Below are 27,865 nucleotides of genomic sequence, written 5' to 3' on the forward strand. Positions count from 1 at the left end.
TCGATCCCTCATCATCGCTGTGGCCTGATGGGTATTGACAGGCGCAGTTGGTGGTATGTGTGTGACCCATATGAATAGCAGCATTAGTTGTAGCTGTGCGCTGTCATGATGCAGGACAAGGGTGAACCCATAGAGGTGAAGTCAGTTTAACCCTCGTTGCTCATTTGTACCAACCTGAAGTTACATGAATGCACTGTAGGTGTGTTTAAGAGGCTTCAGAGAGGTTGCTGGTGTGAGAGGGCAATGTGCATTTACATACAGTAATACTGTGAACCAATAGTGAGTGCATCTGGTGCCTGACCTACATTAAATCATGTAAATGTCATGGTCAATGTCCACTGTATCAGTGAGGTTGGATTTCTGTCTGTGTATGGTTCTCAGTGCACAGCTGTGTGCTTTGTAGTTTCACAGGTGCGTGCTCTCGACCAAAACTCCTCATCACGTCTCAACCTTAAAGTCCAGGTATTTTCAGGCTCCAGACATGTTGGAAATTCTGATTCATTTCTGAACCACAGAAATTAGTCCCTCGACTTTATAATCATCGCACAGCTTTTTTTAATAAAAAGTTTAGGGCCCTAAAAACAAGTCCAACATCAGTTTTCAATGTTACACGGCTTCTAACTCATTAAAGCACCATCTGGGGAATCGTTAAAGCTGCTATAATAAATATTTTGAATGGCGGTGTATGTGAAAGAGCTCCTCGGACCCCTCTCAGAACCAGAGTGATTTAGCATGTTTTTTAATGACTTCGTTTTGGTTTAACTTTTGGTTTAACTTTACTTTTCTGGTTCAGTCTCACCGCTGCCATTACCGTTGTTCCCAGAGACAAAAGCTCTGACAAACCCACCACACACTACCTGTATGTAGCAGCTAAACAGCCTGATATTACAGAGGAGGTGGAGACCAAAACAGAGTTAAAAGAGAATGACAATGTCGCTCTGTGTATGTTTGCTAACAACTGTGTTTGCTAGCAACTTCACCCTAAAAAGAGACAACATGTCAGTGCCTAATAAAGGTTTGACTGTGTAGGTTTGAAATGTGAAGGTGATTGCCATTTTGACAAATATTGACTGACACTGCATTGATCATTGGTCGTGTTTTTAAATGCATAAGAGTGGATTAGATAATAGATGGTTAGATCATTAGATGGTCTGCAAGCACTAACGCTCTGTCCAAACTAATGCAGATATTTTGCGAAACAAACTTTTCCCTCTGCGTTTGAACCTCTCATCCACATGCACAGTGTTTTAAATCACTAAAACGGAGATTCTTTCACCTTCACCTTCCAAAGTGCAGATTACTTTGTGTATGCCCACTGTTGCTTTGTGAAATGAGCATGCGCCAGAAACAACAACAACAATGGCGGCTATATCCCTGTTTCTCAACGTTTGGTCAGCACTACTATAGGTTTGCGGCTAAATTTAACATCATTGCACCACATTATGGATTATAAGGTGTGAAGTAGTCTGCAAGGCCTAAGTTACACTTTTAGACGACAATGATGAAGTTCTGTTTCAAACAATTACCTATATTTACCACTGATTATATACTAGTATATATTGAATATATACTACAATTAATAGTACGTACCATGAGAAAGAAACCTAATGTCACCCGGATTAAGGTTTTATGTAAATAATGACAAATTCTTTTGTATAGGCACAATTCTGAAGTTGGAAAATATTGTGACTCTATCTGCAGATCTGTAATTGACTAAATTTGGCGGCAATATTTGCTTACAACATGTTTAACCTTTTTAGGATAATTTGTTGGCAATTCACAGTACTTCAATAATGTTAGGGAGGTTTGTTAAATACTGACAACTGTGAAACTAATGTGAGGCTCTGGAGAGAAGTGCCGTCCTGTGCTTCCAACACCCATCATCCACCACTTTCCAATTTTGGGCGGAACAACAACAAAGCACTTTGGGGACGAGATATAATCCAGAAGGCAGACTTTGGATTTTCAAGTACATAAACACAAGGTTGAGTCTTTCTACTCAAAGCTGCATAGAGCTGTGATGTTTTTATTGCCTGCCATCAATTCCACATTCATGTTGCACTCGAGAGCTAAATCGTAAACCGCGTTTCATGAGCGAGATTTTGTTAATGGGGCAGAAACAAGAATGCACAGACATCTGTGATAGTAAACAGTGGAAGTTCAGCGGTGGCAGCTTTAGTTCCTCTGCTGGCTCAGGGAAAATTGATGGCCCTCCAGTGACTTGTGTATAGTTGCATGATGCAGAGGCTGTAGCTGACACACTGTGTGAGTCATAACAGCCACGTTTGTCATAATGCAGAGCGACATACACAACACAAAATGGAGAAGGATGCTGCACACGATGATACATGCAGAGTCAGGTGTGAGGTCACATGTCTCGTTGCTGTCGTGAATCTGTGTAATAACACAGTGCATTCTGGGTGACAACAGTGTGGATTGTGAGTCATAATTTTGCACAACGAGGCCTCAGGAGGCAGAGTGATGGGTGTGTGTGTGTCTGTGTGTCTGTGTGTCTGTGTGTTTGTGTGTTTGTGTGTGTGCATGTTTAAGAGAGAGAGAGGTGAGCAAATCTTTGTGAATGAGAGGGAAATCACTCCCTCTTCCTTTTCACTCTCCCTTCCCCCTCTCCTTTTCTCCTGCGTGCTCCCATTGGTGTGCTGCGTAATTAAAGTGAATGGCTCATGTGAGTCAGACTGTGTGTGTGTGTGTGTGCATACTTCATGTGTGTTTGTGCATTTGTTTGCAGCTGAAATTCAATCCTCAGGGCCTGAGAGTGTGAGTTAACTGAGAGGACAGGAAGCATCAGAGGTCTTCAAGCTCCTCTCCGTCACACCTCTCACACTCGTTTATCCCATTTTCTGTCTTTCTCTCCCCCCTCACTTGACCCCTTATAGCGTGACTGCGTACAGGTGGATTGTGGGTGTTTGCGGGGATGAAGGGAGCGAGGAGTCAGATTGGATTATACGGAACAGCATGTGACTGGATAGCTAGGAAAACATACAGTGTAATCTGAAAGTATTTGGACAGTGACACATTTTTTGTTGTTGTTTTGGCTCCGAACTGGAGGCATTGGATTAGAAATGAAACATTGACAACAAGGTCAAAGTGCCAGGCCTCAGCTTTAATTTACCCAGTGAGGAATCATAGCTGAGCCAAGACAGTTGTGCATCCTCACACTGAAGCAGAGCTGAGTGCTAAGATGTAAAGAATTGGTCCGATGTAAAAAATAATGAGGTGAGACCACAGGTTTTTTGCAGACACCTGCCAACTGGAAAGAATCTTCTGTTATCAGGAGCCCTGATGCTTTTAATGGAGGTAGAAACACTCTTATTTGGTATTTTAAAAAATAATTAAGTAAATATAAACTTGGTTTAAGTAAACAAATATGATTTTATGTCTTAAGCCGAGGCCCAACTGTCTCCTTATGAAACCTCATTTAAATTTACCAGATCCAGATTTTTGTTTGGATCTGCTCTCAGATATGAGTTCCCTAAATATGCCGGATTTCTTTCATCAATAGCCATGAATGAGTCTCTGGGAAACTGGTGAATATGTAAACAAATTGAATGTGTTGTTCCCTGACACCATACCACATCCTCCCACCAAGTTTTGTGGAAATCCGTCCAGTAGATTTTGTGTAACCTCGCTGACAAACAAACCAACAAATGGACAGAGGTGACAATACTTCCTTGTGACAATATGTTTAGCATCTTCTGAAATGTCCTCTTGTTCATTCTTAGATTCTGCATCATCTGTGAGGTCAAACCTGAGCTGTTGGTTTGGACTGTGCTTCACCGTCACATACTCAGAGCCGTACGCTGCTACAAAATAAAAGTTTGTTTACACGGCATGCGTTTATTAAAAGTGACAGCCCAGTCGCTCTCAGCAAAGCACGTGTTTAAGTCAACTACCACCTGAAGGAGTTTGAACTCACAACACTCTCAGCATCACAGCCTGTAGCTACGTGTGTGCACACGTTTCCTGAATCTGGTGCCACTCCTCCCTACACTGTTCTCTCTATCCATCAGCTCAGGTCAGTACTTTGGCTAGCAGCAGATTCACAGATAAAGCAATGACAATATGCACATACATTATACAGTATACCACAACAAAACTAAACTTTATCGTAGGAACCACTCTCATCCCAAAACTCTTATCACAAGTCTCCCCCCATTCTATCTTGTGCCCCCTGCCTCACAGCATCTCTCACACATTCTTGTCTTTCTATAGTTTTGAGGACACTCATTGACTTAAGGTACTTATTTGTATTTGAATATTTAAGTGAAGCTTTATACTTAAAACTGTTAACAGTTCATTTGTTTGATTTCAACTTCCAATTTGCGATCGTCAACCATCATTTTGTGTTTTTTCCTCTTTTAAGGGAAAGTATTGGTTGTGGCACCGTTTAGGCACCGGAAAAATCCAAAACTTAACCAAACCCTACTCACAACTGTAGAAAGACACACACACACACACACACACACACACACACACACACACACACACACACTCAAACGCACACACACAGTACAGCAGATAATCTAAATAATGAAATTAATTACTGGACGTCATCAGGAACACGAACACCTGGACCTGTCCTGCTGTGATTGGTGGAAATGTGCTCTGTGTAAAAGCTGTAGTTGGTGTGAACAGAGGTGTGAGTCTCTGAGGATTATAACACATGCTGCTGCTGAGGTGCTGGGGGATGGGTGCACTCTCAGTGAAAGTGGAGGCTGTAATGTCCTCTCTCCCTTCCTGTTTCTCTCTCCATCTTTTTCCCCCTTCCTCTGCTTCCCTCCCCCCACGTTCTTGCCCTCCGCCGGACTCTCTCTCTCTCCTGCTGTCTCTCCATCCAGCTTATCTCCATCCCACTCAGGCGTTTAACTCCCTCTACCTGTCTGTCTGTCCCTCCATCTGTCTGCTCTATCCTCTTCCGCTGACTCCCCTCCATCATCCGTTTGTTGTAAATAACGATTCTCACTCTCTCTCCCTCCATCTGTGACTCCTGATCTGTCAGTCTGCTGCTTTTTTTTTCTTCCTGTCCTTGTTTTCTGTTCCTCTTCTGCTCAGATGGAGAATCTCACACTGTCTATTGTGACGACTAGAATACGACTCTTTCTTTCGAGCGAGAGGGATGAATGACTTGAAGAGGGTTTAGTGTCGGCTCGCAGTCTTTCGCTGCCTTTTCAAGTGGAGGAGAGGTTGATGCATTAGCTACAATAAAGTGTGCTGCTTTGGTGAGTGTCCTCAGTCAGTGAGGAGTGTCAGAGAAAAGGCAAGTGTCCATGGCTTGCTGCAGTTTAACTGGGAAAGAGTGTCATATATTGATTTTACAATCCTGTGAACAATCTCCGTGGACGCACTCTGGCCTCTGTAAATAGTTCATGTGGCTCATAAATCCAGCGAAAATCCCACAAAATAATCACTTGTGGCAAAAGCTTTGCACCTTAACAGGAGATTCTGTCGTCCATTTCGCTTTTGTGAGTCATTTTTCAGAAAACAAGACAAAAAGCGACCAGTGCCGACTAAACAACTGAAGGCTGCCACAGGTTCTCCTTCATGTTTGGAAGAGGAGGGTGAGGTGAGGGGTATTAAGCTGCAACATGCAACTTCACCACTAGGTGTCCCTTAATCTTACACACTGAACCTTTAACATGGCTCTTGCAAGCCTCTGAAGTTGCCTGAGCAACTCTTTAAATCTGTGCATGAATTTTTGCAAAGCTTTAACGACGCCTCATTCCTTTGAGAAACGCTGCATGATGCAACTTAGTGCAAGCAGACTGTAGCAACCCGAGGTGGACAAGTTTTTCCATGGTCTGACAGATCTGCGAGCTAATATCACACAGATGTTAGAGGATGAACAAGGATGACATATTATTGGCGCAAAGATTCGTGGCCAAACACCTCCACCGGAAGGCGAGTAACCTGCAACGAATCGCTGTCAAATTGCTGCTTCCGCTGTCTTCCACGCTGATTACAGAGCAAACCGTGTCAGCCAACGCTTCTGCAGCTGTAGACCAATCAATAAAATTGCCTGCCGGCGAAACACAGCAGGGCAGATGTGGGTGATGTGAGCGGGGAGAGCTGTACTAGAAAGAGACCACTGGTGGGATATTTTCCTGGTATGTCGGAGGATGTACAGTAAATATGCAAAGGATTTATTGGTTGCTGGTAAGCCAAGAAGATTAGTGTTATGGCCGCACACCACTTATATCACATATAATCTACACGCATCTGGATATAGAGGGATGCAGGAAGAGAATATTACACACTCAGATGTGGCTGCTTATTGTCTGTCTGACCCACATCGCAAAGATTTTATTGAATTCAATTTCAAAGCTCGTGCACATGGAAATGCAACTGTGTGTGGTTTGCATTCATTATGTTTAGAGCCACATGTTACTGAGTTTCAACAGAAGGATGTTTTGCCTTTTCTCTCTCCACCTGTGTCCCTTTTCTGTTAATTAACATCCAGTGAACTGTCTCATCAGTTTGTGTGTGTGTGTGTGTGTGTGTGTGTGTGTGTGTGTGTGTGTGTGTGTGTGTGTGTGTGTGTGTGTGTGTGTGTGTGTGTGTGTGTGTGTGTGTGTGTGTTGCATCCCGAGCTCCACCCGAGCTTGGCATGCCACCTCAAATCATAAGCGAGAAAAGACGGGAGCCATCAGATGAATTAAAATCTGTTGCTCCTCCTCCTCCTCCTCCTCGCCTCTCTTCCCTCTCGCCATGTGGGCTTACGCATTCCCGCCTCAGCCAATCCCGCCACCCGGAGAGGGGAGGAGAATAGGGAGAGGAGGAGGGCGACGACGAAGAGAGAGGGGGAGAGATGGAGGAGGAGGGAGGAGGGGCAGGACCAGCAGCCTCCGGGGCTGGCGGCCCATCGTTCTTGTCACAGCTGGGAGGGGAGAATGTGGGGAGGAGGAGGAGGGGGTGGAGAGGGAGGAGGTAATCCAATGAGACACAGAGAGGAGAGGCAGCGCGAGGGCAACGCCTCACAGCACTGGGAATCTCTCTCTATCTCCATCTCTCTCTCTCTCGTTCCCCCCCTCCTCTGTCTCTGAAGCGTAAAAACCAAAGGACTCTCATCTCCCATTCACTCTCCTCTGTATGTGGCTGCTGAGGGCTACTCTCACATTTTTAAGCCTCTCTTTCTCCCTCACAGTTCCCATTCCTCCTCCATTTTCAGCTAATTTTGCTTCTCCACCAACGAAAGGATGAATTAGTGACTGAAAAAAAAAAACTGGATTATTTTTTTTGTTTCTCCTGGTTCTTGAGGAGGCATCATCTGTTTTTTTACTCGGAGTCATCTTTGTTCTTGTGCTCCCAGCTGCTGAGTGTACAGTGGCTGCTAGTGGGGAAATAGGTTAGTGTGTCTGTTGGGTGCCAGGCGGCAGAGGTGATTGAATGTTTTGTGCACGGACGAGACGAAAGAGGAGGGGGATGCCTTCCCGGCGGTAGCGTTTTTTGTAGCCCTGTGACCATTCGGGGAGAAGGATGCTCTCACCGAACTCTCACCTTTAGTGGAAGTGTCAGTGACGGAATTGAGGGAGACGAAGCAAAAAAGACTGACACAACAGTTACAGACATTTCTTTTCATTGTTTTTGAAGTCGCGGAGCGGGGGCTGACCGGTGTGTCTGCTGCTGTGTGTGTGTGTGTGGACACCATGGACATCAACCTTCAGTCTCACAGATTTTACTTCCCCCAGATCTACTGTGCTGAACCGGGGGCTCAGCCGCAGCTCGCTGAGTTCAAAGTCAGGTAAGCTTCCGGGGGGGGGGCAAAAATGTCTCTATCAGATGAACGGCTTTATAGATCCACTGTAGATGTAGCTATAAAGCATCATGGTCGTCCGACAGCTCCCCAGCTGCTGCTGCATATACAACGTTCCAGTGTATGATGAGTGCTGCTGTGAGCGGCTGGTTGCCCTTGCAGGGGGATGGGGCTGCATGCTAATATGTCAGCTCGCTGTGCAGAAAAGTGTAAAGCTCCTGGGGAAAGCAGCGCACATTGATGGCCTATAGAGGAGCTTGCCAAGTTCGGACAGAGGGGGTGACAGTGCTGCAGTTGTGTTATATTTGCGATCAGGGGACCTGCGGCCGCTGTGGCCAGCTCGTTTGCCGCCTCTGGAGCTCTTTTGTTCCCTGTGTTTGGGTCTCTTTCTGTTTCCTCCTCTACAGTCAACGCAGGAAGTGCTCAGGGTGGAACCCGTTGCATCCCAAGCTGACGCCTGCCGTCATGGTGGTACAGCTCTCAAAGACGCATGCCCAGAAATGCAACAGCTTCCCCGCTCTTTGTCTTGTGGAGATGTGATTGTTCAGGATGTAGCTGTTGCATTCAGGCATGCAGGGAGTCAGAGCTGATGCTGTGTGACATCCACACAAGAACATTTGTGTCGTTTCTCTTCAGTGAAGCGTGCATTATTATTTTTTGCAGAGTGTCCTCGTATCCATCCCCATCCTTCCACCCATCTCTGCATCCACAGCCCTACACTTCCTTCTAATCCGTTGTGTGATACAGTTGACGATTCCTCCTCTAACAGCTCTGATTAGTGCAGCTTTAAGGGACTCAGCCGGAGTTGTGCCCCACTAAGCAGCTTCAGTTTGGGCCGGTGCTCCAGGGCTGGAGCAGCTTTATGGGGCTACAGCGTGTCACTATCACGGCCTGGCCGGGCTCCCCGGTGGCGCTACAGGAGGCTGAAGGCATTCACAGCAGGGCGCCACCATGGGAAAGAAAGGGAAAGTAACCGTGGGCCCAATTTTCTAAGTACCAGTGATACAAAAGCAGGGGAAAATGGAATAGAGCTGTGACTATACACCTACTTCCTTTAAGTCATCCTGGGGCTTGACTTAATTTATCACATTTTAAACTCTATTGCGATTCTATACATGTCATGCCAGCTGTGAACCCAATGTTAGTGTTTAAGTCTTTGGCCAGAAGGTTATTTTCCCCTGCGTTTGAAGCCTAATAAACAATTAAACAGGTTGGATCCACTGCAGCCTTACCTCTGAGGCTTTCAGTGAAATGACTGCATCAGCAAATATCAGGACATGTCAGCAAATATCAGTGTTTGATGTGTCTGCGTGTCATGAAAAACAAAAAACCCAAACACCGTCTCTCACCCGGCTCTGCCTCACACACACACACAAACCCTGCGTGCATTCACAGAGATTAAAGAGGTTTAAAGTAAGATGTGTTTTTACGAAACCCAATTCAGGCCCTTAAGCAATGTACATTTTTCGCAAATCTGATTTTATGCGATGAACACATACTTTAACAAGCCGAGAGAGATGTCAATGCACACAGACACACAAACACACACACACACACAAACATAAACAAACAGGCTGCTGTGTCTATTTCCGTGCAGATTTTTGTCGAAGTTAGTTCAGCACAATGTGAACAGGAAATGACTACAGCTCCACGGCAGCATATCCATAGGCCTATTATTAACAAGGAAGGCTTATTAGAGCTGGAGTGAGAGGGAAGACGAAAGATGGGAGGTAATGTAGAGACACAGAGGGAGAGCGAGGGAGAGGAGAGAAATGCATCGAGAGGAAGAGAGAATAAGAGACCAGGGGAAAGAGGGGGGATGGTGAGAAAAGCAAAGCTAAGCAAAAGGAAGAGTGAGTGGATTTTAAATGTGAGAGGGAAACAGTCAGATGGATGGATGTGGAATTAGAGGAGAAAAGAGGAGCTGTGTTGATTTGTGGAAAAAACAAAATCTTCAGATTTGATTGAACATGGTTTTGGCGTGGCTCTCGGCGTGGAAAAACCTTCACACGGGATGCTGGGGTATGAGAGAGAGGCTGGGCTCCATGGTGACCGGGGTAGATGTAGCCACAGTATAGCCAGATAACCATGACAACCAGCAGCGGGTAATCTATGAGAGCACACATACAGTAATGCATACATACAGAGAGAGAGTGTGGTGGGGGACCCTCTGCTTCAGTGACCTCTAAAGCTGCAAACACAACCTTCTTTGCAATGAGTGTAATTTTGTAAATAAGAAAGGTTTCTGAAGCAGCTCATAATTTCAGTTTTAAATGGTCTGTGTAGTTCTCAGTTGCTTGTTAGGGAGCAAAGCAGCCTATTGTTGGGCATGTGTCTCATTAGTGAAACCTAAAAATATAACTTTTTAAACATATTTCATATTTTTCTCTGTCAAACGAGCTGTCAGCCACTTTAACTACCGGCCGCTCTTGTCTCCAGGTGTGATATTCACCACACCACGATATGTGGTTTTCTTTGTGTGCTGGTACTTAAATTAAGTAGATTAAGGCAAAGTAATGAGTAGAGTGACATTGTTTAAATTACGTAGAGATTAGGTTTGTGATTATTTGAGTAAGCGTAGAATTTAACAGGGGATATTGCTCTTTGTTTTCTGTTTCCTTTGACTGTCATTTATGGGCTGTGAGATTTCCTTAATCGATGGTTCTATGACATCATCAGATGAGGTAATTTACTGGCAGTGTTGTCAAATATATGCTGGGAAAAGACGGCTACCATCTTCTTCTGTTCTTCTGATTATTCCTCTACTAAAAAAATCTACATGCTGTTGAAAAAAAGTCTGTTCGGTAGCTCCAGTTCGAGAACTTGTGTGTCAATTGTGTAATTTATATACACTTACCCCAACATGGCGTATATTTCACATCCGTCTGTCTTTCCTTCCGTCCATCCATCCATCCATGCATTATCTATACTGCTTATGCTTTGAGGGTCGCGAGGGGAGTTGGAGCCAATCCCAGCTGACATTGGCCGAGAGGCGGGGTACACCCTGGACAGGTCGCCAGCGTATCGCAGGGTCCATATAATGACAAAAACAACCATTTAACACACACATTCACACCTATGGTCAATTTCCTGTTAGCCGAACCTCAGTCTGCATGTCTTTGGACTGTCCTGCCAGAGAAAACCTACATACACACGGGGAGAAAATACAAGCTCCACACAGAAAGACCCCGGTCGAACCAACCGAACCGAACCCATCAGAAAAGATGAGATGTGAATGTGAGGATGGCTGCTTTTGTCCAAAAGTTTACCCTGTCTGATTAAATCAAGATATATTTGGATTTTCTGACCCCCGCTCCGTCTGAAATAAAACAGGATTTCACTCCCTTCATTCACCTTGAAAGCCTCTGACTTAAATCCAAGAGCTGCTGTAATGCAAGTTATTGCTTGAGGATTAGGCCTTGGGTTGATGGAAAGGGCTCTGTGTTTTTCAGGATTCACAGAGGAGACCAAATGTCTGCGTTATTCCCTGAGCCGAGCGTGGTCTGACAGATTAAAGACGGTGGCCACCGCGCACACATGTCAAACATGGGAAAAGCACTGCTGGAAATTTGTGAAATATTCTGGGTCATTGAATCCACTGACTGATGATTTGTGGCACAAATAGGAACAGAGCACCACCACATGTGCACTGCAGCGCTGTGTGTGTTTTTAAAGGAGGACGAGTCTGCCAATTACAGATGCGTGCGAGTGGTTGTGTGTTCTATGCAGACGGTCAGGTCTGCACCGAGAGCACTTAACCTAATGGCCTTCAGCTCAACGCTCAACTGTAAAATGGAGCACATGTAAACACGTCTGCACTGTGTGTGTGTGTGTTTGTGCATGTGTTTGTGCGTGTGTGTGTTTGTGTGTGAGGCTGCAGAGTAAGTAGCAGCAGTTAAATGGCATCATGGGGTAGAGAGAGCTCAGCCTCGGGGCATCGCCACTGCTTCCTTTTCCTCCACTTTCGTCTTCCAGGGACGGGGAAGTGTTTTCTTTTCAGGCTATCTGGGTGTTAATGCTCCAGCTATGTTCTCACCTAAAGTCGTCTCTCTGCTGGGAAATATTTTTCCCTCTGCCAAATGGAGAGACATACATTTTTTAAAGCCGCCCATGCTCTTTACCTTATCTTCTGTGTCTCTCCGCCTTTTTGATTTATATTTCTGTTTCTGTCATCTGTTATCTTTTTCCCCTCTGTCTTCAGTTTCTCTCATTGTCCCTTGGTTGTTTCATCTTTTTTCTCCCGCCTTCTTTTTAACGCGCTCGCTTCCGCTCAGCATGGGGTCCGAACATCTCTGCTCGACCTTTTTGATATGGAGGCTCGTGCGCAGGCTTGCTGGGAGAACGACTGACCTCCCATATATGCAGACACACATTCACCAGTGGAAGTCCACAAAGTTTGATTCCTCTAATATGTTTACCGTCGTGCTCAGCTTCAGTCGGAGGTAGACAAGGACGGCCCGAGGCACTAGACTTGGTATTAAACATTCCAGCTAACGCTCATTAAGCCGAGCAAAGTAGACAGGAATGTCTGGCTCCATGGTGGACTTGAAGCCTTTAATGCCGCACATGGGAGAGAACAGGAATAGTTCAACATTTAGTGGAATAAAGAAGGTTTCTTGGCCAAAGGAAATATGTAGCTGGAGCCAACAGCAGGTTAGCTTAACTTAGCTTTGCATAAAAAACTGGAAACACGGGTAAACAGCTCAAACAATCCACCCACCAGCACCTGTCAAGTTCACCAAAGCTGCTTTGACACATGCACTGAACCTGGATGTGAGAACGCAAATGTCCGAGTCAGTTACTCCCAACATTTTCCAGAACTTATCCAGCAAGCCCCCCAATAAAATATCTGGAAAATATTTTGCATGAGTTTAGCATGTTAATGACACTCTTAAAAGGTGAGGGATGCAAAACTGCCCCCTCCCCCAAAAATGAATACAAATATCTCAGGATGAAAAAGAGATGTCATATATGTAGAAGTCAAATGTCAAACTTCAGATTCTTCCTGTAAGGTGCTCTTCCTGTTCTTGCACAATTCTGATCTCATCTGCATGCACCTTATCAAATCTCAGCTGTGAGTCCGGATGCAATGGATTTAAAGCAGATTAATTAGTTTGTTTAAGGCTGCAGTCAACTCATCAGGGATCTATTGACCCTGTTTTGTCTCCTCTGTTATGTCAGAGGATTATTGCGCCGTCTTTGCAGAGACATAAAGGACCATCCAAAGTCTAAATCCTCCGCCGCTGAGGCTCGCGGTTATTTTCCACTCTCCCTTCTGTCTATCTGATGTTGTATAAGTCAAGCGAGGTCAGACACACAGTCCTCTAATTTCTATTGTTCCGCCTGTCATCTTCTCCTTGTGATGTGAGGGTAAGTCAGTAGGATGCAAGGCACTGTAACTGGTGGGAGTTTAGACCATCCAAAGTAAGCTTGACTCTCTTCTAGACCTTTTGCACCACAAATGTTATTCACGTGACAATTTTAAGTTTTATATTTTTCTGACCACACTCAAAAATTTGCTTCCTGCCTTAGATCTCTAACACACTACTTGAACTTTCTCTCTTTATCTCTGGACAAGATTTAGAGTTTTAGAATTACTCTGGTTCTGACAGTAAATTTTCTTGATTGACGTTTCAATCCTCCAGGAAAACTGAAAAAACAAGTAATGGTACAAGACAGTTCATAAATATTTTATGAGTGTAGAAACTATGCATCCCATAAACCATTGCTCAAGATTTTTTTTTAAAGATCATTGCAATTACTTCCTGCTCGTTTCTTCTTAAATTTGTCCAGTGATCTGATCTCATTGGGCTTAGAAAGGGAAATCATTGCTCTCTTGTAAAAGTAATGTAACGCTGAACCATCTGATTATATCCGACAGGATTTAACAATTGTGGTAAATATATCAAGGTCAACAGCGAGCTCCACCAATCAGAGGCGTTGCTATTGCACCTGAGGATTGTGGGTAGTGTAGTATTTCTCTTTGACCTTGCAAAGAAAACACATATTTCTTCAAACACAGTTGATATCATTCAAACTTGTGGCCTCTGCAAGAGCATTCAACATTGTACAGGACACAATCCTGTAGCTTGTGGTAAGTCTACCATGGATGCTCACAATATCATGGCTGTCAATCAGAATCTCTATTCAAAAAATGAATGGGGTTTTTACTTCTGGAACCACGCTGTTGAGCTCTATAGTGCAGGCAGGTATTAGCCAAACACAAAAGTGGAGAGCGCCTCCCTCATCTCAACCTTTTGATCCAGCTCTCCCCAGCGAGGTCCCCCCACCGCTGTGCTGCTTTTTCAGGCACTGCATTAGCACTCGGAGTTGAGGAAACTCTTAAATGCTTTATGCCGTCATGCGGAGCAGCAGTAACAGACACCTCATCCCTCGCACTCACTTCGCTGGCTTTCAGCTGGAATTAAACCCTGAATCCAGATGTGTTGTATGAGACCAAAATGAGGTTTCTGACCTGCAACGTCAAGGCTCTATAATTGGTTTTGAAAAAAGAACAACAAAACCCCCTGAAGCAAACCAACAGTAGACATAGCAAATAGTTATGAATATGCTTCACGGTCTGCAGGATCTTCAGTGTCTGCCTTCAAGGCGAATGGAGAGGTTAGAACTCATACAGCATCTCATGGCAGCACATACACTGACTCTCACACTCTCATATGGATGCGTAAGCCCGTGTTAATGCACGGTTGCAGCCTGGTGAGACAGTCTTTTGATGTCAGAGGATGAGACAGGATATTGTGTGGCATTATTGCAGAGACAGCGGAGTCTGTAATTAAGGAACAGACTGTCTGAAGACTTATGCTACTGTTTTTTTATTTATTTCTCATTCACTGCTCATTCATCTTTTCTTCACAGCCATATTTTCTAGGCCAAGCGAATATTCCACTCCAGTTGTCATGCCAACAGATTAGCGTGCTCTTGCGTGGTCTCAGCAGAGTCTAGAAGCGCGTTTGTGTGTGTGTGTGTGAGTCTATGCACCTTCTCTGCAGGGTCTCCAGGCTCTGGAATGCTTTCAAATACACAAAAGTTGAGTACACTGAAGTGCAAGCACACACACACACACACACACACACACACACACACACACACACACACACACACACACAACACACATGCTCAGGCACACACTGTTTGATTTGCATGGTTTTGAATTATTCTTGTGACAGATTTCACATAGAAGTGTACAGCATCAAAAATAAATACAGAGATTAATATTGTATCAAATAAATATGAACTGCTAAAGTCTTGATTTGTAATGCTGGGTTAGAATAAAGTGGGTTTATAAATGGATGAACCTTCCAACTCTGTCTTTGAATGGTGGATTAGCTGGGAGGTGCTTGAAGGAAGCTCTGTGATTTCAGTATAAATTGCCTAAAATTTACAAGAAAACCCAAATAAAAACAATTCATCATCATTGAAAAGATTATGTGAATTTGCACCTATTGAACTATTTATATGTCAGTGCTTTTAACAAGCACTGAGATTAACCAGTGAGAGAGGCAAAATGAACACAAACTTAATCTCTTCAATTTGAATTATACAACTTTAAGAGAGTATTGGGGCCATATTGATGAGATTTTGAGAATAATGTCATAACAATAAGAGAAAGAAGTTGTACTTTTATGAGAATAAAGTCAGAATTGAGAAGAATGTCATAAAGTTACAAGAATGAATATAAAAGTTTTAAAAGAAATAATCAGCAAGGATAACTCTGAGTTCCCTCTGGATCCAAAATCATTTAGGGTGCCCTTATACTGGCTAACTGGTCTCTGTCATTATACCTGTTTGTATTTCCTCATAAACCAAAGTACTTTACAGATTTAAAGTTTGACTGCATAGCGGCACTAGAAAATTCTGGGGTCTCTAGATTCCTTATAAATCATTCTCTATAGAGACATTAAATACTAACTACTAACGTAACTCTCAATCTCAGACTCTCTTCACATGTTTTTTTGTCAGTTCTTATGTCCTTATTTGCCACTGGTCTAAAACATCGCACAACTTGACTAGAGTTTGATTAACTTGCACAACAGTCTGCAGAAATTGGGCCAGAGAGACATGATTAAAAGTTTAAAAAACGCTGTTCTATTCTGGCTCTAATATGCAGTGTCATATTTCACAATAACACTATTACTGAGTCACAGTTAAGCTTTCCCATGAAACATCTTCTTCGTTGAGTCACAGAATCCTCTGTTCATAACTCTAATATTTGCAGAAACACACATGGAGTGACTGCAGTGTCTCCACACATATTAAACTTGTAACCTCATTTAGCCAAAGTTAGTTATTTTTAGACGTTTCCTTTGCAAGTTGAGCAGTTTGGGTTGTTTTATAACTGTGTTTGTATTAGAGCCGGCAGGCAGGCTGTTTAAAAGCCTTCTGTCAGTGCAGGGCCATTTTTCTCTCTTCTGAGTCTTTTTAGTCTCCTACTTCATTTTTTTTCCATGTCCCCCCTTCACCACCAGAACCTCAAATACGCAAGAAGCTGCTTATGTAACTAGACTGCAAGCCAGCCTGAGAGTTTACCTTCTTCCAGACCATTCTTCACAGATATGTGCATAAACATGCTCCCACTCTGTACACACAGTGATTTATACCACGGGATAGAAACACGCACACGCACACGCACACACACACACACACACACACACACACACACACACACACACATGCACACATGCACACACAGTCACAGTCACAGTCGTGTCTGCACGATTTCAGAGGACATTGCTTTTACTTACATCGATTTCCTGCTGACTTACACTGACAGCCACAGTTACTAGTACTACTTGCCTAACCACCTCAAAACATGTCTTCACCTTAAAATTGAATTACTTGCGTTATGAGGACTTGCTTGAGGACACCCCCCCTCCCACCCCCACAATAATGGTACTGTGTAACTAAACTGCTTTAGTTCCCTACAACATGAATAATGCCTTTGAATAACACACACACACACAAGCATACACACACTGTAAGGCTGTAACTCAGCTTCCCTCTCAGTAACAAATGGAGGCATTCTTTTGGAAAGTACAAGGAGTCACTGGCAGGTACTGCTGCGGATGAAGAGCCTGTATAATATTAGTGTGCTTTTAGAGTTTATTATTGCTAAGTAAACCATATTGCATAAAGAAAGTAATATTAAAGCTATTGTATATATTGTATGATATAGGTTACAAACAATAAAATAAGTGATCAGCTGGAGGATGAACTATTGTATCCATGTGTTCATATTAGATTATTTAATTAATAATGTGCAAATATGGCCCAATGCTACTTAAACATATAGCGGACGTATAATGCTCACTTGTTATAGAGCTTTGTCTTTATCTCGTCCTCACAAAATATGTGAGAGTTGCTCTGTGAATAAGTCCTAACCAACTATTCACAGAGCTCGTTGTGTTGTAGCTGCCAACACCTAACATGCTATCACTCTGGGAAACGGCCGAGCTAATAAGTCACTACAGAGCCCTGAGTTTCATTCTATTGTCTTCTGTTGTTCTATTTGCTTCCCCTGCGCCATTTGGCTTTTTGGATTTTGTATAATGATGAAAAACATTTTTAACATATTAGGAAATACGATACTTTATTGTGTTTTCTTCAAAATCTGTTTAAAGCCTTGCTGTTGAGTGCTACAGCTTCCAGTGGAGTCTCAGCGTTGTCGAGTTTTTCATTCACAGAGAATAGGTTTGCATGTGGAAACCTTTTGATCATTTTACAAAGTTTGAGGGGAACGAGCATTGTGTAATTTTTTGCAGAGCAAACACGGACGACATCCGACAAGCTACTGTTTCACAGAAGCTGCGGCAGCAACTGGGACGTACTCTTTCTCGTGCATGTTTCCTAAAGTAAAATAAAGCCATTTAACCAAAGTGGCTCCTCATTATGTCAACTGACCCCTGTGGCTCTGTTACAGTCGAGATTTAGCTCATTTTTATCCCATTTCCTATTAAAAGCTGTGGTTTAGCCGAGGCTCATTGCTAATGTAGCTTTAACCCGGCATGCTTATAAATGTTTAAGCTGTCAGCTGTTCTTTCTGATTCATGCAGCTTTGATGTTTCATGCAGATGAGGCTCTCACACACACACACACACACACACACACACACACTGCTGCGTGCATATACAAGACGTTTCATTGTGCATCATTTTTGGCCAGTTTATAGGCTGAAGATTCTCCGTAATTTTTCTCCCGTCTAGGAAAACAGAGAGCATTTTGTAAAGGAGTTAGACAAAAACAGTTTGTGGTGAATTGTTCTGCCAGCTCACTCTCGGGATTTGGCTGTTCTCTCCATGCAGCTGGCTGCGGGATACAAAGAGACTTTCTGTGATCCATGCACACTTCTCTTCTTACATTTCTACTGGTTATATCCCTACTACCTCTATGTAAACAGTGAATCGGCAACAGTGATGGACAAATGGGCCGAGTGTTGTCAAATCTTATAGTCATTTTCTGGCTCGTCATTGGCCTGAAGGGACTAACATCTAAAAAACTGGTGAATGCGACATGAGGGCTGAGTATGAATGACTGAGACTTGTACTCTGCAGACAGGACAGTTGGGCCTGTTAGTGTAGTTAGTAATGGATTTGATGGTGTTGTCTCAGGGTCGCCGCTGTTGTGCAGTGTCTGTATTGAGGCTAAGAGAACGGGACTGTTATTTATGCAAATGAGAGGCAACAAATCTCTGAGGAGAATCCGATATTTGGTTTGCAAATGAAGCAAAAGTTTGTGTGTGAACCAATTTCTTCACCATGGATGCAACTCTCACCCTTTCAACTCACACAGATACAGACACACACTTTATTTCTGACAAGCGAAATAATATCTGATAAGGGATTGGAAATGATCTTGAATAATGCCTGAACAGTTACAATAAACATATATATTAGAACCTGTTCCGCCAGCTCAAATATAGATGTATCTATATTTTCTACATATATATAACCTGGCATCCTTCTTTATCTCTTCTTTTTTCACCAAAGGTCTTGATCATTTTGGGAACTGTTGGGTTTCTCTAAAATTTTTAAGGTCTTGACCATAATATGTTTTTATTGCCATGGATTTTGTGAAGCACTTTGTATCCTTGTTAAGATAAATGCTATACAAATAAGGTTATTATTATAAGTCTTTACAGTTTTTACTTTTGGTGGTGCTGTAATTAAGCTATAATTATATGGAGCTTTTTTCCTATCTTTCTTCAAGACCACTCTCTTGAAGAAAGATAGGAAAAAAGCTCCATATCATTATAGCTTTGTTGAATTACAGTATATTCTTCCTGATGCCTTGTCACTTCTGACAGAACGGAGAGTGAACCACAGCTCTGTGTTGCTGTGATTTCCATGTTTCTTGTCTATCCCTCTGTGTTGGCGGTGCTGTGACATCAGGAGGTTTGTATTAACCTCTTGTTCTGGATTCAGCAGCATCACTGGTCACATTAATCCATCAAATCAGTTTAGGAAATTTTGATCTCCTTATGACAGTCACTGCTGCCCACTGGAAATGTTCCATTTAGAGATAATATTGCTCGCCAGTTTAGTTGCTTGCATTCACATAAAAAAAATATGTCCTTAATATTGAGTTTCTTTCTGATTGAATCTTGGTTTGATCCTTAAATCATTGCAGCTATGAATCATGTTGTTTGATCAGAACACACTTCTTTGTCTATTACATGTTAAGGAGTATTTAAATGTGCTATAGTTGTGGGTTGTGGTTATGGTCACTTATCAAGAACTCCAGCCAGTGTATCATTCACTATGCAAGAGGTTATAATGTGTCTTCTGAGCAGCCTTACTTCTTCGAGGCAGACTGAGCACTACAGTGACCTGCAATGGGCAAGCGACAAGTTGACCAACCTTGTCGGGGCTAGCTGGGTAGCATGCTAAACACGTTTGAAGAAAAGAACTGATAAAGATAGAAGCAAGAGTTAACATTGGTGTTGCTTTTTGCAGCTGGAGACAGCTTTGATCCTGAGCTTGCAAGTTTTCTGCTGGATTGGTCCCCAAACATCGGTTTATGCTAACTTGGGTTCCTATCAAAACAATTGTAGGGGATTTTCCCATTATTCAAATTACTTTTATAAGCTTTCTTTTGGGATTTGCTATAGAAATCCAAAGGCCATAAAACATTTCCTTTCGGAGGTCCATAATTCCACAATGAGGCTTCTTACTTCAGCACTGTCAAGCCTAAAACATATTTCTATTTGCGTGGACAGTAAAATCTCCTGTTTTTGTTTCTGTTTAATCAACATGATAGCCCAGAGATAAAAGGTGAAACACTGCAGCCTCCCTCACACACCGGATGGTTTCTGTGGTTTCACAGTGTCAAAAGATTCACAGGCACCAAGTGTGTTGCATTCTGCAGATACAATATTTTTGCAGAAACAAGGATGTGACTTCCAGGCTTGCAGCTAAAAGGCGAATTCACATGCTACACACAGCAACAGTAGACATGTGATCATGTAATCAGCTATGTTGCCTCGTTGAATACCATTTTGTCCAATGGCCGACTTTTAGGCTAATTCATTTTGACCCTGGGGCATATGTTTAGGGTTACGGATGCATTCTTCATTCACCCAAACTGGATGAATCTATACCGTGAATGTACCCAAATTTGCATGCAGCAATGCATGTGTGAGTCTATTTCGGGCAGAGTCTTCTTCTTTGTTGTTAGCGCACCGCCGCCTTGAGCTGCGAGGCCCCGGAAAGTGGAGCAGCACAATAGCTTTGATGTTGTGATGTCTGCAGGGTGGTGGAGCTGCAGCCTGCCTTCTGCGTGGACGCAGGCCGAGACATATACAAGGCCAGCTGACAGCACAGATTAGTGTAAGAGACGGACCAGGACTGACACATGAAAAACGCAGTACGCACACTGACAGGCAGTGTGTTCGCCCACAGAGGAACCGGCACAAACATACATGACAACATTTCCTTTGTAATGTTCACTCAGCGAAAGGCTCATAAGTGACTCAGAGCGACTGATATTAAGGTTTTAGTTCCTGACTAACCGACTTGCCTTGTGGCTGGTGCTGATTCATAGAAACTGTTGCAAAGTCAATGATCCGCTCATGTTTTCAATTACATTCTTAATAGATGAGTACTTCATGTTTCCCAGACAGAAAACCAATTGACACAAGAGCAATAAAGTGGGAATGCGTGAGAATTTTCAGCTGCAGTCTCCATTACCAAGCACTTATTGTACTAAATTTAAACTCCACCTCTGTCTGTTTTTTGGCAGTTCGGCAGCAGAGGAGAGGATCAAAGTGCTAATTACGTTTCATGCTTCAGGGCTTTGTCATGTGTGTATTTCTCTTTCCTCTGAGTGTGTACGTGGATTTCTTTTTTCTAAATGTACTCCCCTTGTGAGTCGGAAAGCGCATCCCTCTCCTATGACAACTCGCAGTTCCGCCGTTCATCTCGGATCAGAGGAACGAAGCGAGAAGAGTAAATTTAGTGCAAGGAGGCAGGAAGTTTGGCACCAGAAATAGAGACGAGAACTGCTAGTTAGAAGTGAATGAATGTGACTGCTCCAGGTGCGAGCAGACTCATGAGAGATGACGGAAGTGTGAGATGCTTTTTGATATGCTTCCATCTGACCTGTGCGATGCAGACTTTGAAATGTGGGGAAAGAAATTTGTCTTATTTTGTGAGAGAGAGAGGAAAACAGCATCTTATTAACCCCGAAACGACCCAAAGAACAACTTAATGAGTTTGCTGTGTGTTAACAGTGTGTGTTTATTGGTCTTGTGCATTTTCAGATGAGCAATGAGATAAAAAAAAAAAAACGCATTTTAACTAAATAATTTTCAACTATACAAACATCCTGCAGAGTGGATGAATAATTCATATGTTTATCATTACCAACCCTCATTAGTCTGACCCTGGACACAGTAACCTATTAACTTAACTTGTCTCATGCTGACAAGCAAACGTAAAACCCATTTCTTTAAATTTGATGATGTTATTATAAGTATTTTAAGCTCGAAAACCGGCTGTACAAGACACTGGAGTTCTCATCTTTGATTTTGTACTTTCTCTAAAGATATAATATGCAACAATTCTTCATTAAAGTGTCTAAAAATGATGAGGGCCCAGATTTATGTTATATAATCTATTGACTTGTGTACTTAAATTATCCAAAATGATTCCAACAAAATCAAACCCAGAGAAATCCCTGATTTTAGTCAAGGTAATGGGATGTTTCATTTTGGTCGCATTTTAACTGTGTCATATCTGTTTAACTCGTGCCTTTGCCCTTTTCTGCTAGAAATTCCAGGACAAACAACATATAACACAGGAAAAACACACTTCTAGCCAGTTAGCCAGTCGGCTGATCTTTCCTTCCACTGTATGTATCGGTCACTCTAAATGGATCACGATTATTAATTGTCGTTTGCTGCATAACGTGAATAAGTAAAACATTACGTTCCCATGATCCCACACTGCTTCACGACATCATCAAACAATGTCTTTTATTATTGTTTAGATTGTAAGACCCCTAGTAGCATTTAAATGGTGGGTGTGTTGTTTGAGACGAGTAGTCGCAGAGTGAAACTTTTCTGTTCTGTTCAGATTCTGTTTCTGCTCATCGCAGTCAGCAGTTGCAAAGCTGAATATCAAAGTCCGGGAGAGGAGCTGCAGCCATTGTTTGCACAATCCCACCATGCATTTCTCCGGCATGCTGCTCACTGTTTGTGTTGTGAGTGTAGCCATCATTGTCTGCACTGTCAAGGTTATGTTGTGTTGTTCAAAGAAATGAGATTATATTAGATCCTGGACTGAACAGTTTGAGAGTCCAGTCGGAACAGGACAGGCCGAGCTTTAATGGTGAGCGAGCACCTTTTTTACTCTTGTACACGATTGCCCTGCATCAATCATCCTGCTCTGTGATTGGACCGTTTCTGCAGAGGTGACCCGGAGGAGAGTATTGCTGAGCCGCTTCCCGAGATTTCTGTCAGCTCGAATTTACCGTAGCAGCAGCTGGTCGTGTGCAGACCGAGGATGATGGATTCAAAGTGTGTGTCTGCGTCCTGCTCTTGCATATGTGTCTGCATGAGTGTGCGCTGTCAAGGTAAATTCAGAAGCAGCTGATTTATTCATGCACAGCAGAGGGATTGTTAATTTTTTAACGGGTGTGGCTTGGAGCGATCTACACTACTGTTGTGTATATGTGCATGTATGAGTGTGTATTTTTTGTGCGTCCTACAACTGTCAGTCAGAGAAACTTTTAGTTTTCTTGTTGTCTCAGCTCCTCTCTCTCTCTCTCTCTCTCTCTCTCTCTCTCTCTCTCTCTCTCTCTCTCTCCTCTCTCTCTCTCTCTTTCTCTGTCCTTCTCTCTCTCTCTCTCTCTCCCTCTCCTCTCCTCCATCTCCTTCTCCCTGTATCCTCCTTTTTTTCCCCTCCTGCTCACATCTCTTTTAGCACAAGAACCTCATTTATTCATGCTTCTGGGCCCTTGATGCCATTTTCAGCTGGTTGCCAAGAACTGCTATTTAAAAATTAACAGCGTCGACAAGTTAAAGAAAATAAATTAAACACACAGTTGCCCTTCCGCTTCTCGAGTTGACTTGAAGTGTGTGCACATCAAAGCAACTAACGTAAGATAACGTGGCTGAGAGAAAGTTATTTATACCTCTTGGCTTAATATGCATGCAGCAGGGTGATATGTGGAGCTTTTCTTTTCCTTTGTTGTGTTATTTTGAAACCTGGTTTTACAAGTTCCAGCTGCTTCCTGCTGCTTTCACAGTCAAGCTGGCATTTTTTTATTTTATCCTAATGTCAGCCTGGTGTTTCTCTTCATTATCTTCAGAAAGGATAAACGTGTTGCTATTGGATACTATGTGTGACAAGACAGACACGCTTTCCGTATTCTTTAGGCCTGTAATAAGTTCTATAACAGAATAGGCTTGTTTTTCCCACAGCGAAATTACAAAATTCAAAATTTGAGTGAACTGAAGTCTCCTCCACTCAAAAGAATGGTTCAACATTTTGGAAAATTGGCTTATTCACTTCATTGCAAGGAGTTAGCCTCCGTACTCTGAGTACTTTGCGATCCTTAGAGGATCACCAAAATTACGACAATTCGTCCTGAGTGAGACCTGAATGTCTGTATTTCGTGACACTCCATCCAATGATTGTCAAGACCTATTTGATCTCTATTGTCCAGGTTAGATGTTTTCCCCTGCTTTCACCATTTATGCTAAGCTAAGCAAACCTCCAGCTGTGAATTTAGTCTGCAGATGTGAGAGCTGTGCCTCTTCTCTCTCCCCCAGAAGGCAAACAAGCATATTTCCATAAATCTCTAACTATTGCCTCTGCAGAATCCCTCAAATATCATCTTTATCATAAAGTACGATGCTCTGCCTTCTCCCTGCACCCTGTGCTGCATCTAAAAGCCCAGAGTTCCCCCCCTCTCTGTCTTTTTCCTCTCCCTCCCTGACGCAGCTCTTTTGCTTGGCCCCAGGGTTTGATCCACTAATTTTTAGCTTGGCAAAGAGGCAAAGACACAGATGGGACTCGTCTTGTTAATCTCATTTGCAAGTCAATTTTTTTTTTTATTTTTTTTTTTTATCGCTCTTCCTCCCCTGTGTTTGTCCTCCTCCTCCCTCATATACTTGCACCTTGGTTTTCTATTTGCCCCTTAACTCTGCAGAGAGTCTGCGTAGCCCCTTATGTCTGTAAAACACATGGTAAAGTACACAAAACTACTGTGTGTGTGCGTGTTCGTGTGTTACAGTGAGGGAAAGTGAGAGAGTTGCAGCCTCAGTGACCTATGATTACACAGTCAGATGGACAAGCAGGCAGACCCAGACCCAACACTGGCGGAAACACACACACACACACACACACACACACACACACACACACACACACACACACACACACACACACACACACACACACACACACACACATTATGATCGCCTCTCATTAACACCAACAGATGCTGGGCGAGCACTTGATTACATTTGGATTACACTATTAGTGCAACCCAGGATTAGACGACTGAGTTGTTGCCCTGTTCACTGTAATTGTCTCATTTACTTCCTCAGACAAATATAATTACTGTTAAATGAAAATGATAATTAGTATAATCTGAAAATGCTGTTGCCTGGTTTACTTTATTTGTCTTGTGGGAAACTATCTATTATAATTTGATGGTGTCTGACACTGTAAGAATAACCAGGAGTGGGGTTCCTTTAAATCTGCTGTTTCACACAGTCTGTCTATTATTAACTTTCTCTCTTCTCTTTGCTTCTTTCATTCACAGTGAGCAGAGTATCTGCCAGGCGCGGGCCTCTGTCATGGTCTACGATGACACCAGTAAGAAGTGGGTGCCCATAAAGCCTGGACAGCAGGGATTCAGCCGCATCAACATCTACCACAACACTGCCAACAACACGTTCAGAGTGGTGGGCGTCAAGCTGCAGGACCAGCAGGTAACTGGTCGTGACACACGGGCTGTATTGTGAGGAAAGTGACGATTGGGGTGTTACTAGTTTCATTCACTGTAGAGAGAGAGAGAGAGGGTTCATTGTTGTGCAGGATTATTGCAACACACAGAACATTCAGGCTGTTTTAGATCCTGATTGTGTGTAAGTGTATAATACTGCAGTTGTCATCACTGAATGGACGTTTAATAGGAGAAAATAGTGTGTTAGTGTGTGTGAGTGTGTGTGTGTGTGAGTTAGGCCTGGTGTTTCATTAAAGGTCTTTAGTAGCGCTAATCCCTCTCCGCTGTGACTTGACTGGAATTTGCCTCCCGTCTGTCAGTCTCTAAAAGCGGTGTCTCATTAGCTCTCAGCTCTGACATGTGTGTGTCTATGTGTGGAGTGATAACACACGTAGTTGTGACACAGACACAATAACAACTATACAGATAATAACAAATACTAAAAAACATACAACGGTAAAATCTAATTAACATACATTTTGAGAGAATTGATGTTGGATTCTTCAACATAACGGAATTCCACATTTAAAGGAAACATTTGCACTTCAAGGACCCTGTAACTGATGCAAACCCCCATTTGAAAAGATTTTTGGTTTTATTTCAGGAAGTGCATGAAATTCAGGACCAAAATAGTCTCACATTATCTCAGTGTGTTATTTATGGAGGAAATAATTGTGAAAATATTATTTCCCTTTTTGCCAGGGACCCCCTGCAGCCCCTCAAGGCCCTCAGGGGTCCCCGGACCCCACTTTGAGAACTTTCCTCATTTAACTTTTATTTTTAAAAGTCCAATACAGTTAATGATAATATTCATATACATGTAATTTTTTGTTGCATATTATAACTCATGATTTAAGACACATAAAACATGTGACAGGTGATAAATCCACATCTTTGGATGTTTTGTTTTATATCCTTACAGTGCGACTTGAGACAAATCATCAATGCCCCACTGTGAAAAATCTGTTTGCATTTTTCCTTTACGAAACTAACTGCAGCTCTTCCTCTCATCTGCCCCCCCTCTTCCTCTCCCACAGGTGGTAATCAATTACTCCATAGTTAAGGGGCTCAAGTACAACCAGGCCACCCCGACCTTCCACCAGTGGCGCGATGCCAGACAGGTCTACGGACTCAATTTCGCCAGCAAAGAGGAGGCCACCACCTTCTCCAACGCCATGCTCTTTGCCCTCAATGTCCTCAGTGCTCAGGATGGAGGTGAGTGTTCCCTCAGGGCATCGCACACACAAGCACACACATACATACACACGCACACACCAATTTAAAATGAGTACATATGGAAAAATGCTCAGGAAGCCTATTATGGACAATTTCCTTATTTTAGGAGAGTGCGCGCACACACACACACACACACACACACACACACACACACACACACACACACACACACACACACACACCATTAACGACCCTAGCCTTGGCTCCATTCTTCTAGAGGAACAGATCAGCTCACAGCTATGATTTGCAGTCTAAACTCAAGTCACTAAACATGGCACACGACACAGCTTGGGAAATTTCATGTCAGCAGATGAAGTGTTTGTCATCACTCTCATAAAAGTCCTATTTCAGACAGGAGACCTGGTTTGTGTGAAAACTAGAAAACTTTCTCTGAAATAGCAACTTGTCAAATTACTGTAAGAGATGGCAGATTATGCGGTGGTTTATAAATGAAGCCAAATATTAATATGATCCATAATGCAGTAAAATCTTTGAATGCATTAGGCCCCTGGTCACACGTCTTGTCTCACGGTGTAGCAGTAACAATTTCCTCCCTCCCTCAAGCCTTGATGACATAGATATATTGCATTTTTAATGATTCTACTCTGATGAAGTCTTTTTTCTCAGACCATAAAGAAACTGAGGTTGTATAATTTCCACATGGAGAATAAGAAATAATGTGTGTGGCACTGGAACGGAAATTGATAAGTGGAATAGGTACATGATCTGCCAGCTAAAGCCCAATTCAGACATGATGTCTTACATAACGTCATTATAGAAACACTGCAGCAAAGCATGGCCAGATTCTGTTGTAGTGTCCAGGTGCTTCAGGATTAAAACTAAAATTCTACAGAGCTCTTGACGATGGGGATCATGTGAAAAGTAGAATGATTTTGAACATGAAATCCGTTCTTTTTCTAGGTGGCTTTCCTCCACATTGATCTTACTGACTAATTTAAATATTTATTTCATTTTATCTTTTAAATATGATCTAGTTTTTACTCTTTTCTCATCTGCAACATTTTTTTGTATTTGTTCTCTATTGCTGTGTGAACCTCAAATTGCTTTTAATTGTTTCCTATTGTTTGCCTTCAAATTTTAATTATTAAGTGGTCTTTATTTATATAGCACTTTCCTAGTCTTGATAACCTCTCAAAGCACTTTACAGAACAGTTTTTTCACCCATTCACACACAGATTCACACACAGATTCCCACAATGCATCTACATCACTCACACACTGCTGGCACAGCTGTCAGGGGCAATTTGAGGTCCAGTATCTTGCCTAAAGACACTTGGGTATGGGGGAGACAGGGATTGAACCGCTGATCTTTTGGTTAGTGGACAACCCACTCCACCACCTGAGCCACAGCCGCTTTAAAGCGCCTTGTAA

The 27,865-nt window shown here is 42.8% G+C and overlaps 1 protein-coding gene across 4 annotated transcripts in view; it reads left to right on the forward strand.

Moving 5' to 3' along the window:
* The window catches only part of evlb (Enah/Vasp-like b), a 44,618-nt gene that overhangs the window by 5,339 nt on the left and 11,414 nt on the right, over positions 1-27,865 (forward strand). For 2 of the 4 annotated variants that reach the window (XM_035143317.2, XM_035143318.2), the window contains exons 2-3: positions 25,055-25,223; positions 26,275-26,452. In XM_035143317.2, the coding sequence (XP_034999208.1) occupies positions 25,055-25,223; positions 26,275-26,452 (347 nt within the window). Of the gene's footprint in view, positions 1-6,942; positions 7,757-25,054; positions 25,224-26,274; positions 26,453-27,865 lie in introns of those variants that run through there. The other 2 variants (XM_035143315.2, XM_035143316.2) reach the window with 2 other exon arrangements.

The sequence above is a fragment of the Hippoglossus stenolepis genome, chromosome 20, assembly GCF_022539355.2.
Source record: "Hippoglossus stenolepis isolate QCI-W04-F060 chromosome 20, HSTE1.2, whole genome shotgun sequence".
Taxonomy (NCBI): Eukaryota; Metazoa; Chordata; class Actinopteri; order Pleuronectiformes; family Pleuronectidae; genus Hippoglossus; species Hippoglossus stenolepis.